General features: G+C 34.4%; 1 protein-coding gene across 4 annotated transcripts in view; it reads right to left on the bottom strand.

Annotated features, from left to right (window-relative positions):
- KCNH7 (potassium voltage-gated channel subfamily H member 7) overlaps positions 1–16,316 on the bottom strand; it is a 244,992-nt gene that overhangs the window by 82,153 nt on the left and 146,523 nt on the right. For 3 of the 4 annotated variants that reach the window (XM_062611040.1, XM_062611041.1, XM_062611042.1), the window contains exons 3-4: positions 13,887–14,042; positions 5,309–5,341 (exon numbers count right to left, since the gene is read on the bottom strand). In XM_062611040.1, the coding sequence (XP_062467024.1) occupies positions 5,309–5,341; positions 13,887–14,042 (189 nt within the window). The remainder of the gene's footprint in view (positions 1–5,308; positions 5,342–13,886; positions 14,043–16,316) is intronic. The other variant, XM_062611043.1, reaches the window with a different exon arrangement.

Here is a 16,316-nt window from a genome sequence, read left to right as displayed (position 1 = left end):
TCCATAATTTTTGGCATTCCTTTGTGAATAAGTACTTCCCCTTGCTTGCTATAAACCTGTTGCTTTGGTGGTTCTTATGATAAGAAAAATAGCTATTAATTGCTCCCTTTTTATAGTCTCAGTAGTGTTTATAGCTTTTTATACACCTATTGCATTCCTCTTTGTATACCTCCTTTCCAAGCAGAAGAATGCTACTGTAACTGTATTGTGTACTTCTGATCATCCTTTGCACTCTTCTTACTTCCTTTTCATTTCTAATGCATGCAATTTTGACAGTGACCTGAGGTAATTCCAGAGTTGGGATCAGTGTAGTGACATAATGGCTTTTGATTTGATCTTAGTTCCTTTCCTTGTAATTCCTAATATTTGATTGCCTTTTTGAGTTACCTTCCTAGCCTGTGCTGATTTTAGATACTTTCACAAAAACTGAGAGATTTCTTTCTTGATTGGTAACAGATAATTTAGTCTGTATTATTAGTCTGTATTAGTCTATTATTAGTCTGTAAAAAATTTTGTTCCCTGTTTTAACACTCGGCCGCTCAGTATCATAGGATATGTCTGTAAATCTCATATCATATTCTGAATAATTTTGTGATATCTGCAAACATTCTTCCCTCACTGCTTGCATATTTTTTATCCAAGTAATTAAAAATGTGTTAAATAATAAAGAACCAGGGAGAGTCTACCTGTAACATCTCAGTATTTAGAAATCCAGGCATTTATTTCCACCCTTTCCTCCCCTACTTTAAAGTATAAATCCATGTAGCAATTTTTCTTTTTTTTTTTTCCTGACAGCTTCTGAAAAAGCTTGTTAAATTCCAGTGTTTAGCATTGAATCTATTACACCAATGCATATACATGCAAACAGTACAGCAAGCAAAAATCTCTGTGACATAAAACCAGAGTCATGCATGTTTTAAACAGCAGCTAGAGGTGCCAATTTTCAGTCTGCATAGTGATAATCAGCAGAGTGCACTTTGGGAACATGTGTATTTCTTTTACTTACTAAGTATACTTTAGCAAATTGCTTACAATTGAAATTAGTAAAGTATATAAAAAAATATTATTTTAAAATGCATGCAGAATTGAGTTATAAAGCAGTTTATAAATCAATTTTGAAAGCTTATTGCATCAGAAGTGAAACAAATACTATAATTATTTTTTCATCAATTACATTGAACTTAAAAATACCATTCATAAGGTTTTCTGGCATTAGACACAATTAAAGGCTTTTTGCTGGCACTCTGTTTTAGTCATATTCATGGTGATGCAGATGGTCTTTTCTGCTTCACCAAGTTAATATGACCATGTTGTACTGCATTACTGATTTAGCTGTCTAACTGCAGTTCAGCTGGAAAGAATACTCAGCGAGAATTTTGCTTCTTGCTAAGACTCTTGGGCACAAAATAGAAAGCTTAAATGAGCTGTTCTTCTTTAACTGTAATAAATGGTCTCAAAGTTAAAATCCCTATTTCTATTTTTTAATTTGAATATGCTTTAGAGGAGGAGTACTGTTACTCTTCTTCAGTGCATAGATAATGAGCTACATGACGTTGGAAATCCAGTTCTCTCCTGCAGTACTGCAGCTAAAGTTACCAGGAGGCCCATTCAGAATTTGTCTGGTCTATGTTACACTTCCTTACTCAGTACAGTAATATTACAATTTGTCAAGAAGAAAATCCATGGCCTTAGGCCCACTGTCCCAGTGCATACTAGAAAAGTAAGTGGAAGCTTTCCTGGCATACTGAGTATGGGTGAAAATCTTTTGTTTGAAAGTGGACAACTCCTGCTTTGTGTAGCTATGATATCAGAGCAGATTTATCTTGGCTTACGATACTAAAACGTTTTTGAGATGCAACTAGCTATTTGCCATAAATATACAGATAATGTTACATTAAAATCCTTATATTGTACTGAAGTTGGAGACTAGATTGCCAAGTTCTTCTTAGTGCCGAGTCAGAAATTTGTATAATAGCGGCTTGCTAAGAGCAACTGAAGAAAGTAGTTGAATCTGAGTCACAATTCCAGGCTTATGTTCCACCTCCTCCTTTCAAACCTTGCTTCTCTGAATAAGCAATATGCAAATGAGATAATCTGTTAGCTGCATTTATTCCTTGTGCTAGCTCAGCTAACCCTTAGAGTTTCTAAATACTAGAACTCAGTCCAAAAATATACTGCAGATAAGAAAGGACACTTCTAAACTGTTTGCAGACATAGTTATCTCCAAAGTCCCAAGTTCAAATTGACTTTTCTTGCCTCCCGAAAGAGTTTATATTTTATTTCTATTTAATTTCTGGGGAGATCAAAGGAGAAGATATTTATATTAATAAAATGTTTTGTTTAATGGTTTTGTGAAAAAGTGTAGGAAAACCCCCATCTTTATAAGAAAAAATAATAGTCTTGCTTTTCTGTAAGTATTGAAATGGGAAATGTTAACATTGATGGAAAATTGCAATTCTTAAACACTATATACCATCATATAGAATTCTGCAGGAGTGAAAAAATGACAGTTGAACCCAGGACAGTTCAAAGACCTTATCAACAGTTATGATCACGTTTGCAAATTTCCTGCCACATCAACACAAATTTCATTTTGAAAGTGGCGTATTCCAGTAAAAACATATAAGAAGATATTTTTAGTAGCCTAATACATTTGCATGGCAAGTTAATCCACTGTCTGTTCTGTGCAAGCATTCTGTAACAAGGAAGGGAAATGATATTTGGTCTGAATATTGCCTTGCTACAGTGAAGGTACTGCTCAAACTTCTAGTGATGAAAAATGGATACTTACATACTAGACACAGTGGCAAATTCGGAGAAACGCCTACAACCAAGACAGCTGTACTTTCACTACATTTTCTTTAGTATTTTTAGGACTACTGGTAGATGCTATGTGCTATCCCAAATTCTGTTTCAGCCATGTCAATGTATATGGGATTCCTGATTTCCTATCCTGACCACTGCAGAAAGGTAGCCCTAAGAGACAGCAGCTGGGAAGTCATGATGGCTCCTCAAAGAATTGCTCAGTCTTTTTTTGTAGCATCTCTAGTAGCATTGTTACTTTCATGATGATGCAGAGAAGTAAGTACCCAGAAACCAGTATCTGAAGCTGCTTTCAGATAAGTCGTCTAGTAAACTCTCAAGCTTCTCTAGATTTAGAATTTCAAGAATCAAATGCACTCAAATGCACAAAAAGTTTGCAAAAGATAAATTAAGTGAAATGTAGAAACTGTCATAACTGTTTCCTGTGGTACGACATGCCACCTGCTCTAGGCTGAAAATTAACCCAAACTCTGAGCAGCCCATGTGCCAGTATAACCTATTAACTATGGTAGAATGTTGAAGAAGTCAAGTCTTGGATAGTTTTATCACAGTGGATGACGGGTTTGGTTATAATATGAAACACTACTAATTTTTTAGTACAAAATGTTACTTTTTTACTCTATAAGATTAAAGAATACAACACATATATTCACAAAGATCAACTTATTCTAGACAGAGACAGATTTCCTTGACAAAGGCATGTAAAGAAGGTTGATTAGGGCAGACTATCCTCCAAAGCATGGGCTAATTCAGCAATACTTTTGTTCTGAAACTTCCCCAAACAATGAGCAAAATTACATTCACAAAGGAGGCATGAGTCCGCTCTTTGCTGAAAGGTTTTCTGACAACTGAATGTCTACTGTCAAGGAATTTCAGGATCTAGTTTATCAGAAATATAGACACAGGCAATTACTAAATTGCTGCTCAAAGACTTGGAAATACCATTTAAGAGCTCATGCAATAGAGTGAAGGAAACAATTGCTTTTGAGAAACGGAATCCCTAAACGCTGACAGTCTAAAATAGCAGCAAATACTTGCATGTACTGTATGCATTACTGTATTACAGGAAGGGCCAATTGCTGGGTTTTTTTTTTCAGTTCTTTCCCCCCAAATGCAGAGAAGCATATATAAGTGGGTCATTTTCTTGATTTGCAAGATTATGAAAATTATGATGTGGCTATGAAATAATCTTCATTTCTTTTCAGACAGGAAAGGGAAGGTATATCCAATTATTAACTTTATATGTTCAAATTTGTAATTCTCAGATACTGCATACACACTTTTTTCTGAATCTTCTGGTATGGTTTAATTTTGGCACTTCAGTTCTTTTAGTTTTCTCTGAAATTTAAGGTTGCACTTGAGTTTTATCAGTAACAGCAATCTTCTTTACATTCTAAGTGAGAAAGTGGTTTTATCTCTGTGCCAATGATGGCACATTTTTGTCTTCAGGCTATGCTTCTCCTAAGAGGAGAACAGCTAAGAGAACAATATGGTTCCAGATCCTCCTCTCTACACATAGGCCTCTGAGGCAGCCTGTCAAAACATGAAAGGAAGGGAATGAAGCCTAGGGCTAAAGGTAGGGCTATGCTGTGTGTGGTTGACCAGTGAATTTAGTCTGAACAACATTCTCAAGGTCTCCCTCAAAAGACAGAATGGTTATATCCTTGGATGTTAATATGACCCTGTACATTTACCTGTCTGGTTTTCTTCCCATTTGTTGATAGAGATATTGCTACATTGAATCTTGTTTGTTATGTTAAGATTATAGGAGTTACAGTTTTTTTTTGTGAAAAAGCCATAAGAAAAATAATATTTGGTCCCTTTAAAAAAAGAGACTTCTTGCATTTTTATTTCTTAGACATAATCAGAAGTGGAAAAGAAGAAAAAGGTAAATAACTGTAATAAAATAGCAAGCATTACAACAAATATTATATGCAAAAAAATTGGGTATCTCAGTATTTTAGTCTTGCTGAGAATATGGTGGGTTTTTTGATAGCTCTAAAAGAAGAATTCATTTCATCTATTAAACCAAGTTCTCAAGAAATTCTCAACCCTTCATCACCTTGGTTGCCAGGCTTCATAGAATAAAAAAAATATTGCCTTTGTCTGAGACATGAAGCCTCGAGAAGTTATCTTTATTTTTTAACACTGAATTTGTATAACAGTACCAAATTCTGCAGCACGTTTTGTCTCGTATTGATTGAATTTTTTTTATGCTCTGCATACAAGAACTTTCAGTGATAATAAGCTGAAAAGCAACACTACATTTGGATTTTATATGTCATATAATTATACTAGATTTAATAGTTTTGCTGTTATATCCATAGTTTTGCAGAAATAAGTATTTAGAGAGTGGGAGCAAGAGCCATATTTTGACTTGCAGTCTTCTAGAGTTATATAAAATGTAATGAGATCTTGAAATAATAGAACCAGAACAAAGCAATAAAAAGACTTTATTAGACAGAATTTTAGAAGATAGATTTACCTGAAGAAGAGCCACTCGAAAGGTTGTTACCATCTGAAACACAATTAAACTAGATTTACAAAAAGCTTTAGCTTAAAAAGACACAGATTCAAAAAATAAACAGACTATTAAGAAAAGTTGGTAGAATATAAAATTTCCACACATTTTAGAAGCAAATTCAGGTAGCTTGAATTCATATACAATGTATGTGATCTGCAGAAGGATTGTTCTAAAAGTACATTGCCTTTTTATTTGGCAAATGTAATAACTATTCCATTAGGAAGCACTTTTATAATTACTAAGTTTGTTGCATAGATCAATATATATTTCCAATTACCGAGTTTTAAAGTTGGCAGAAAACTAAAGAAGGTGTATCCAGACTAACATGCTATTTCTCATGAAATGGAACCTCTTCCAATTTCTTAGTGATAATTTCTTTGCTAGGAAATGCCAATTTTGTTTGGAAGAAACTTATTGAAAAGTTGAAGAATTCATAATCTCCTTAAGAAGAACAGACTATTCACTGACACTTGTTCAGAGCATGACATTAGAGAAGTTCCATGATCTTGATAAGGCTCACTTATTTCATGACCTTATGGGAAGAAGTCAGACTATACATCTCTGCCGATTGCTTTCGTTGCCTGGGTGTTATGCTTTTTAATATAATCAAGTAATAATGGTAGGAATCTATGCCTAAGAAATGAGATACAGTGGTAGTAAATCCCCTTATTTTTATCTATAGATCTATTTTGTTTGCTTGCCTTAAAATAATGTCTACTCCCTGTTCAGTAATAAAAATAACAAAATGAACTCCTTATGACCAGTGTCCATCTGAAAGCTGCTTAAATCCATTTAATTATTTTTTTTTCTGCTTCCTATTAGAGTCCTCTTTGTCTAAGCTTGAGATAGCTTGATTGTTTTGATTTCTCCCTCTTCAAGGTTAAAATCTCTAACTCAATTTCAGAAGTGCACAAATATGTTAAGTTCTCTGTGCTAGTCCTTATTATGAATAATAGAGACAGATGACTCTCTCATCTGTCAGAGAATGATGTAAAACTCATTGCCTTTATACTTTCCCGAGGGCATGTATTATAATGTGGGATGACTTTTCAAAATCACTATCCTAGCCTTCAAGCTACCTCACAGAACGCACCTGTTTTAAATGTCCTGAAAAGAACAGGTGGATAAGAGACCTCTTAGAAATGAATAAAAATATAGGACTGGAAGAAATCTTCTGTATCTAGTTCAATCTAAGGCTCTTTATCATACTCACTTTTCATACTTGCCATGTATTTATTTAAACAGGAAAAGGAAAATTTGCAGGGTCTCCGCATAGCCAGAGTATTGTCAGTTTGTGTTCCTTATCCTGCTCAATGTGCACAAGTCAGCTCCACTGAATGTGACTGAAAGCTTGGTCAATTCCTCTTTTGGGTTTGTAATCTCTTTAAGCATAGATTGCCTTTTTTACTGAATGTTTGTACAAGATATAGCACAGTAGCTGTGTGATCCTGGCTGGTAGAGGCTGTAATGCAAACAGCTAATTACAGTGGTTGAACAAAATTCAGGGAGGCTTCCTTTCTAATCTAAGCCCCAACAGTAACCATCATGAGGAAACAGAAATATAGCCACTTGTATTCCTGTCTGTAAAATAGGACTAATAGAATTCATTTATCTTAATGGCTATTCTGTTAATTAGGCTGTTAGGTATTTGTTCTTCTGTTAGAAGTTCTTCTGTCTTTTACGGGTAATTGCTTTTTGGCTATATTTCTTTGCTAAGAGTTCAACGCAGTCTCAGTTTACCTAGCATTCACAGTAATTTACCTTGCAGACAAATATACATATTGACACTGGGGCTGTCAGAACTATTTTGCTGGTTGGCTAGATAGAAACCTTTGTCCTCCTGGACACAATTTTTCTTGACTAGCCCTCACTTATGATAAATTTGCTCCCTGTGGTGCAGCTAAAAATAAGACTTTGAACAAATTCCTCATTACATTTTGGGCAAAGTCAGGGGATTACTATTGCTTATACATGCCATGTTCTATGTGGCAAACTTGTATGCCTCAAACGATATACAATATTTCATGACAACATTGTTTTCCAGATATGTTTAGAAAACAATATATGCTTGCCTCTCACTAAAGTGCTATGCTTACTTATATGGCAAAATGCTCTGCACAGAGGAAAACAAATACTATTTATTGAGTTAGCTCTTTGAATTAAAGGCCTGATTTTCATTTCAGATGTACTTGTTTTATTTGTAACTTCAGTGGATTCAGTGATCTTTAATCCTGAAATATAACTCCATTTCTAGGATCAGGAGAGAGGCAAACTTGTTAAAGTGTAAGCACCTTAAAAAATGTTACTGCTTGGAAGGTATTTAGCTATTTTAAGAATATTATTATCCTGCTCATTTTGTTTGAACCTTAACCAAAAAGTACATGTTTATTGGATGTATAACATCCTTTCATTTCCTTTAGAGGAAAAGACCTGAGAAATTATTCCAGGGTGTCTTTAATAGTCTCATAGATTTTTGAAGTGAGAAAATGATAAGACAATCCTCAAATATCCCTCTCTGGCAGAATGTACTTATATGATTAATCAAATAACTTTTGGGCTTCCTCCCATGAGATAATGAACACAGAGTTTTGGAACCAGTATTAGCTTATAGGTTAGTACTTCTAGCTAGTCATAATGTTTTGAAGTTAATTCAATAAAACCTTTGATAAAGTTGGCTCATCTGACTTTAACTATTTTAGCCTATATATTAATAGGAGTTTTGCTTCAGACAGGACTAGAGTAAATGCTAGAAAAAGCACTTATAGGTCAGTAAAATACAGCAGTCTTTGAAGGCAAATCAGAATTAAAGCTCTGAGAGATTCTTCTCATCTTCTGTATGTGTACATTAGAACCCTACAAATGGTCTACTTTGACTAGAAAATTTGCAGTTACGTTCTTCATATTGAAGTCAGTATCCTCAAATCTATGACTTTCTGTCAGTGTAAAATGGCTGTTTATTTTCTCTGTGTTCATTCTGTGTTATGATTAATGTTGATATTTTACAGTTACTAGCTTTACAAGCACAAAGTATTTGACAGGTCTGAAGAAGAGAATCAGGTATTAATTCATACCACTCATTCTGTAAATTTATGTAAAAATTCCTCATCAAATTAGTGGAGTAGATGAACATGTCAGATTAGAATGCTTGACATATTTGGGAATAAAACTGGACACTTACGTTCCCTTTCCTCAATAGATAATTTAAAAACCATATTTATATGCAGAAGTTATAGTAGCTTAACATTTTATAATAAAGAGTTTAATGCAGTCTGTACAACACATTGTATAGGAATTTTATCTTATTTTTGTTGGCAACTGTTACTATATACAAATTTAAATTATAATTCAGTAGTGTTCACATAGTTTTTTGCTAAGCCAGTATAAAATCACATCTGTTCTTAATTTAGTATTTTGCACTGAGTCTAACAGAAAGGAGTTCTCTTTTTGTCTTGCTAGATATATATTATTTATGTATTATTTCAGTTGGAGTTAAACATTTTATACAACTTTGACAAACTATTAGATTCATGAAAATTTATGAACAACAATTTTGGGAATAATTTTTTATCATCATAGTGACAATCAAGCAAATGTTAGTACCTTATCAGATGTGGTAGAGAACAGTCCATAAGAACTGCTACAATATGAGTAAAATCCATTTTTAGGGCTTATTTAGGTTAAAGCTTTTCATTTAAACACTTTAATATGCTAAACAAAAATTGTTCCCCTTGAAAAACCAGTATTTCTCTCTTTAAGCATTTCACAGATGAAGTGAGGTGGGGTAAAGTTATTAAGTGTTTTCATCTTTGAGTACAGAAGTTAATTTCTGGAATTATAAAACATTTACATAATCTGAGAAAAGGCAGTGTAAAAAGTAAATTTATTAGAAAAGACTTAAAATAAGACTGAATAAGAGTGATTGGATGATGGACACCTGTAGCAGAAATTACTTTCTATAAATCTCACTTTAACTGCACATTGTACAAACACGTCCTCATTGGAGAAGATGATGTTACCCAGCCATGGAGTAAGTGCTTACAGAAGACATTTCCTCATCTCTCCGAATAAAGATGGAAGAGGCATAATATTAAATAGATTTAGTTAGAAGTTTAAATGAAAAGATACTACAAATGTCTGGGGATTTTTTTTCCCCAAAAGAGTTATATTTGAACAAATGCTTCCTTTGTTTTACTAGTAAAATGGCATACATTAAAAAATAGAATTGTGGCAAATCACAAAAGCAGTGAAACAGAAAAGAGTGAAAAATCAGTTGGCTGTGACTTAGTATTTCTTTACAGATTTGGTGCATGCTAGGATTTTCCAAAATTTAGCTATTTGATTATAGTCAAACTAGTCAGACTGCCATAGAGAACTGATGATAAATTCTTTCAGGGAAGAATAAATGGTACAAAAGGATCAACTGAATGGATTTTTACACTGCTATTGTGAAGCCAGTATCTTCACTTTTCACATTACTTCCTATTCATCTTTTTGGTGTGTATAAGATAGGAGCTCTTAAGCATCAGACTAGAAAGAACTGTATTTATACTCAAATGTGGTCATTAAACTCCTGGCAGTGTACTGTTGATTTTTTTTTTTTAATAACCTATTATTATCATAATCTGCCAAGTGCAATGCAGAATCAAAACCTAGCTGTGTTAGCCATCATAATGGCACATAAAAAGAAGACAGGCTTCCTGTCCTAAAGAGCTTACAAACACTGTTTAAAGATCTGTCAGTATTCAGCTGGTAACTTTTCATTTTCTGCCTATCCAGAACTAAATGTAGTCTCTGAGCATAACTTAGCAAATTTCAGTTGCTTTCTGTAGGTATTTAATTTCTTCAGAGGGCCCTCAGACCTTTTACAGTTTGGAATCCCTCTTGTCTGCTTAGAATGTTACGGACAGCATGAAATGCTTCTTTTCTTACACTGTGTTAGATTTCAGTCGTGAGAAGCACTGTGGTAAGCAATCTTATTCAAAACTGTTTGCTACAACTAGCAGTATAGATGCTTTTATAAAAAGGAAAGTTTTTTTTCAAAGTTACACTCGATAAATTTGATGTCAGCTCTTAATAAATCAATTAGAGGAAGAATGACACAATGGAAGTGTTATTTTCTAGGGTCAGGAAAATAACTATAATCTGTTTCGTATTCACTTTTTGGTCTTCTCTTCTGCAACCTGACTCAGTCATTTTTATTTGCTCTCATGTTGAAAACACACTTTAATATGAGAAAACTCCATCTGAGGAGCTCTGGAAGAAATTTCTCTTTATCTGTGTACTTTGGGGTAGTAGATGGTAATGCAATCTGAAATCTTTTGTCTTTTGTCATTAGCTATTGCTTGGTTGTTTATCAGAGATGTATTGCATTTGCTATATGGCTGGTTCTCTATTTTTATCCGCTAAATTGGTGCTGGATTTGAAGAGATTTTGTTACTTTGCTTCTCCCCAACTTCTCTGATGAACCAATTCCCATCACTGTCCATTTTGTGTGTGAGCCAATGAGAAAAGATCACCTGCTTTAACTGCTGATGTATGTTCCAAATAGAAGTAAGATGATGAAAAACTGACTTCCTCCTAGATGATCTGCTATTGCCTTGTGGTGAGAACATGATTTAAAAAACATGGTTTTGCTGGTAAACAATATATCTTTTCTGTGACTTTTGTTGCTTATTGGTCACTTTCTGTCTTTTCTAAATTTCAAGGCTTTTGTTTGTTTGTTTGGGTTGTTTTTGTAATTCAAATCTCCCATTGGACTGTGCGCAATATCTTGCAGTTATTTCTGCATTTTTTGCACAGGTTGTCCTCTTTCTTGAGAATTCTCTCTGCCAAGAAGGATTCTGGGCTTTGTAGCATATTTTGTATCACCATTCTTCCCATCCTGCCCACACAACAGTCTGCTCTGAAACCACAAGCAACTAGGTAGGAGTAAGAGCAGCCATTTGCCTGCTCTAGTTTCTGCCAGTTTCTGGCATCTGGCTGTACCCACTAGCACGAAAATGGTTCAAGTCACCTCTCTTTGCCTCCTTTTGCACCTTGATCCTTCTCTATTATGCACTGAACTTGGAGCCCCAGCTATTCATTTTTCAAGAACTCTCAGCAAGGAAATCCTCTGTCTATGTCAGGCGTAAATACCGTAAACCAAGAGAGGATGTTCTGACTGCTTTTTTTTGCAGATGTCCTCTCTAGTGGCTTTTCACTTTAAAATGCAGCAAGTGACAACACTTGAAAATGTACAGTGATGTTTCACATATAGCAGCTCTTTTTCAGGACACAAAGCTCTTCTCCCCCCAATTGGTATTTTACTTTCTACTTTTCATAATAAAATAAACCATATTAAGCATGGAACAGCTCAGCAATTTTTATTTTTTTTTTTAAACTAGGAAGTAAAATGTTCAAAATTCACAAAATCATGGCATCCTGAAATAAAGAGAGTATGAGTGGGGTTTACTTGATACATTTTTTATAATTTTTTTTCTGATGCAATTTTATTATTTTTCTGATAATCCTTAGTGGAATTTTTTCCAATAACTTTACTAGAAAAATAAAACTGTGTTCTTTATATCGCAAGAAAAATTAAAAATACTGCTGTATTGGTTATTAAAAAAAACCAATAAAAAACAAACAAACAAACCAACAACCCCCCCCTGCAAAACAGAATAAGAAAATGAAGCATAAAAGCACGAGATTTTAAATACGTATTGTAAAGAATATTTGCAAAGGCTCTTTGAAATCATGTGATATTTGGTGAACAATAATTATCTGCAGACTGCTAGTTTCCAGTAATGGGAATTTTCTTTTCCCCAGTCTTGCATTGACTGCCATTGTAGGTTTATACAGACATAAGTGGAAGGACTTTGGCCCATCTGGAGTGATTCAGTCAGAACTCTCTCTCCATGCTTACTGAAAACAATATTTCTTAGTATCTCAATTAGTCATAGAAATAAATTGTAACTTTTTAAAAATGTGAATGATGGGGGGACTTTATGTATTTTTTTTCAGAAGTTACAGAGCTTTGAGTGAGATCCTGCATTTTGTCCAGAAGATATAGTGCAGAATATCCAGATTATGAAGAACGGCAAAGACTGCTTTCATCAGAAGGAACCTGGTAGTGGTGTTACATGCACAGCTACAGGCTTCCTCCTTATAGTCTTCTCAACGTAACTAGCAGGAAAAATAATATAGCATGTCATCACTTCAGGTAGCACAGCGCTTACATTGGGAAAATTCTCCCCTTGATTCTTGCAGTGAAGATCATACTGGTCTTTGTCTCCTATCTAGAGAAAGCTAAGTGTTGATATAACAATCAGCAAGTTAGATTCCAGGTCCCTTTATCGTACTAACATTAAAGATTATTACATTGTGAAAAGGTGTTTTCCAACAGCTGCTGAGCCAGCCAGGGGAGAGTGTTAATGCTCACCATAAGAGCATGCTGTGCTTTACTAAGAGCTTGTACAAATGGGGACATGTCCTGGGAAATCTTGTAGTGGGAGCAATTATGTGAGTGCAGATGCAAAGCAGAAGGATCATGTGCTGTTTCTGCGCAAAGTGAAGGTCAGGAAAAGAGCACACGTTCTGCAGATAGTATGACAGAAAGCTGCACAGTGTATCTGTGTAAGAAGTCAACTTTGTTTTGTGCAGAGTTTTCTGATTTTGACAATACTTAATGTTCCAGAGTAAAACTGAAACAAAAGCCTTTTCTGTATAACCGAAAACACCCACATCCTTCAAGCCAATTTAAATACTTCAATTTGGTAAAATCAGAATGTTTAATTATGTTTTAACTTGGTTTTCCACATTGCTGGGGAGGGACTCCTCATTAGAGACTGTAGTGATAGGACACGGGATAACGGGTTAAAACTTAAACAGGGGAAGTATAGATTGGATATAAGGAGAAATTCTTTCCTGTTAGGGTGGTGAGGCACTGGAATAGGTTGCCCAGGGAGGTTGTGAATCCCTGGCAGTGTTCAAGACCAGGTTGGATGAGGCCTTGGGTGATATGATTTAGCGTAAGGTGTCCCTGCCCATGGCGGGGGGGTTGGAACGAGATGATCTTAAGGTCCTTTCCAACACTAATTATTCTATGATTCTATGATTCTGTGATTTATATTTTCTAGTCCTTTTTATCACACACTCCACCAACTATTTTTAATCAGAAAGGAAGATAGAAATATTCAATTCTGAATAAGCTAAGATGAAATATTTGGGCAGTATCATAATGATTTATTTTTTTCAATTTTCCATTCATAATAATTTTTGTCAAGGGCAATGTATTTCTCTGAAATGTTTTAATGATTTTACATTTCCTAGTAGTACTCACAAGATCTGTGCCGTTAGTGCTACCAAAGATTTGATAGATTATCTTGCCAACATTACATCAGGTTTGCTATATATAACTCATCATTCTTTTGAATTTTATCTTAAATGAATCAAGCAATGTGAACTGCATAATTTCTCTGGTATTATTATTGCCCAGGTTAATTACTGTCCCAGCTAAAAGCAGAGGTAAGCAGAGAACTGACAACTTTTAAAAACTTACGATTTACAAGTTTGGATGGCAATATTGGCTTGCACTTCTCAGGAGATACCACATTCTCTTCATCTGTAACATACTCAAAGTTAATAATAAACATCATTGCTACTCCCTCTTGATTTTTCACTGGAATTATGTGGGTGTTGCAAATGAAAGTAGATCCTGCAAATGGAGAAAAAAAATACATAAATGAAAGAAAACTTCACTTTTTTTTTTCACTCCAGTAATTCCAGTTACATCGATAGTGAAGAATATTTCTTTAAATTTATTAATTGAACATGATGCACATTATACTTAAACAGGAATATTTTCATAGAAAGAAATACATTTTTTGATAATTTATTAGATTATTAGCTCTTCTAAAAGATTTCTCCTTTAAAATGTCAATTTTACCTTTTGTTTTTTATTCACTGGGAGTATCTAGATAGATAGACACACTTGTGATCTGAGACATTTAGCACCAGAAGTAGCAATGCAAACACTGTTCCAAACACAACACTAGTGAAGAAAGCAGAACCCCATTCTTCTAAATGTCACACATTCTTCGAGCTTTTTATTCTATTACAACAGGATGAATCATGCATTAAATATTTATGGGTGTAAATATATCACTATCCTTATTTTAACCCTCAACACTCTTTATTCTCTTTCAGGGTCTGTATAATGTTGTTTCAGTTTTTGTTAAAAGTTATATTTCTTATCTGATCCCATGGGCTTTTATGTTCTCACAAAAGACTTCTACCCCGTGGTAACAATTTTCAATAATCTTCAGAAGTATTTGACTTAACTGCCATACACAATTTGAAGTATGAATTTAAAGGTACCCTAGTTTTCATATATATGGAGCATATCCAAGTTACACTGAAATGAACAGAAAGTCCAATTTCTCAACACCTCTGTACTCAGGGTGTTCTCGTTCAAATGTCTAATTAGAGATTTAAACAATTCTTTGTGTTAATTCTTCCAGTATAACTCTTAAGAAGTTTAATTTGACAGAGTCATTAGTTTGATTTAATTCTTTCTATTAACCTAACAGAACATAGTGGTTCCAAAAATAATGTGAATGCTGTAAGCAATACAAATAATGTGCTAAAAGCTTCATGCAAGCACAACTGTGAGATAATGCATTTCCATGATAACTAGGGACTGGTTTAATGTGCATCATCTGCAATTTATGCATTCAAATGCAGTAATCACTGAAACTTGACAGGCTGTGCAATCTGACAAAAACAGATACTGATCTGGGTTACACAAGAATAATTTCTTTTTTTTTTTCCCTTTTTTTTTTCCTGTTGAGGAGAGAGATAGTAAAGATTTATATCATTATAACCAAGGTCGGATTCTGGCTCCTCATATTTAATACAGTGCTTGCTATAATGTAGTATATATGCCACTTTGAGCTATGTATAAAATTGACATGCTAGCCTTTCAAGTTTTGCAGCTGTACCTTCAATCCATTTAATAAAACAGTTAAGCTGTGGCACTTGCCACAGTTGCCATGGTTACAAGCTCAATGACTTTAGTAAACAGAAAATAAGCAATTTAAGACTGTTCCATTAGAGCTAAAAATAGAAGTGCTGCAGGCCAAGCATTGCAACATAGACTGCTTAAACTGAGGGTCTGAAAAGAATTTAGAAATAATCTTTGTGGTTTTAGCTAACTTATAAAAATACATTTTGAGTTTAAACAGTCAAAATTATATTTATTGATTTGTTTGGAAGGAAACACTATTTTACGATATAGGCTATGTTTTGAAATGCAGATTTATAGGTTGAGGAGATATCCCTCAAACACAAAGGACTGGAAGTGGAGCTAGGCTGAGGCACACCTTGCCTTGAAGAACACTGGACTCAAGCAGATCAAATATTTATTTGTTTTGCAAATGAGGATGACAAGGGCTTTGTTAAAAACTTTCCTGCTTTTTGCAGCTTTTGAAATGCTTCCCACAGTGCTAAGTAATGACACTATCTCCCATTTATGTAGAACATTCTGCCCTCAAGTATTTACAAACCTCTTTTGTACTGGAGCTACGGATTCACATCTCTGGGGAGATGCAGAAGCTGTTTGTCAGTCTATAGCTTAAGAACAGGGCAAAAAATAGCACAGGGTTAAAAATTTGAGCTGGATATAGAAATATTTTGGGAACAAAAAATGGGAAAGATTCATATCTGGTATAATTCAGCAGAGTTCCTTTGAAGACCAATTACACCAGCATGCAAATGAATGAGTCCAGTAGTTCATTAACCTTAAATTTTTCCAAGACATCTAGACTTTCTAAGAGGCACAGAATATTTCCGTTGTGCGAATTACTGGAATTGGAATTCCACAATTAACCAAAATACAATGCCTGTTGTAGTCACTGTTGGTGTTTGTCTTCAGTGCAGAAACTGTTATCTGCTATCCATTTATCAGTATCTATCTCTATAGAAATGGCAA

The sequence above is a fragment of the Pezoporus occidentalis genome, unplaced genomic scaffold (assembly GCF_034315485.1).
Source record: "Pezoporus occidentalis ecotype Australia unplaced genomic scaffold, CSIRO_AGI_Poc_V1 ctg150, whole genome shotgun sequence".
Taxonomy (NCBI): domain Eukaryota; kingdom Metazoa; phylum Chordata; class Aves; order Psittaciformes; family Psittacidae; genus Pezoporus; species Pezoporus occidentalis.
This window is presented reverse-complemented; position numbering and strand designations above follow the sequence as displayed.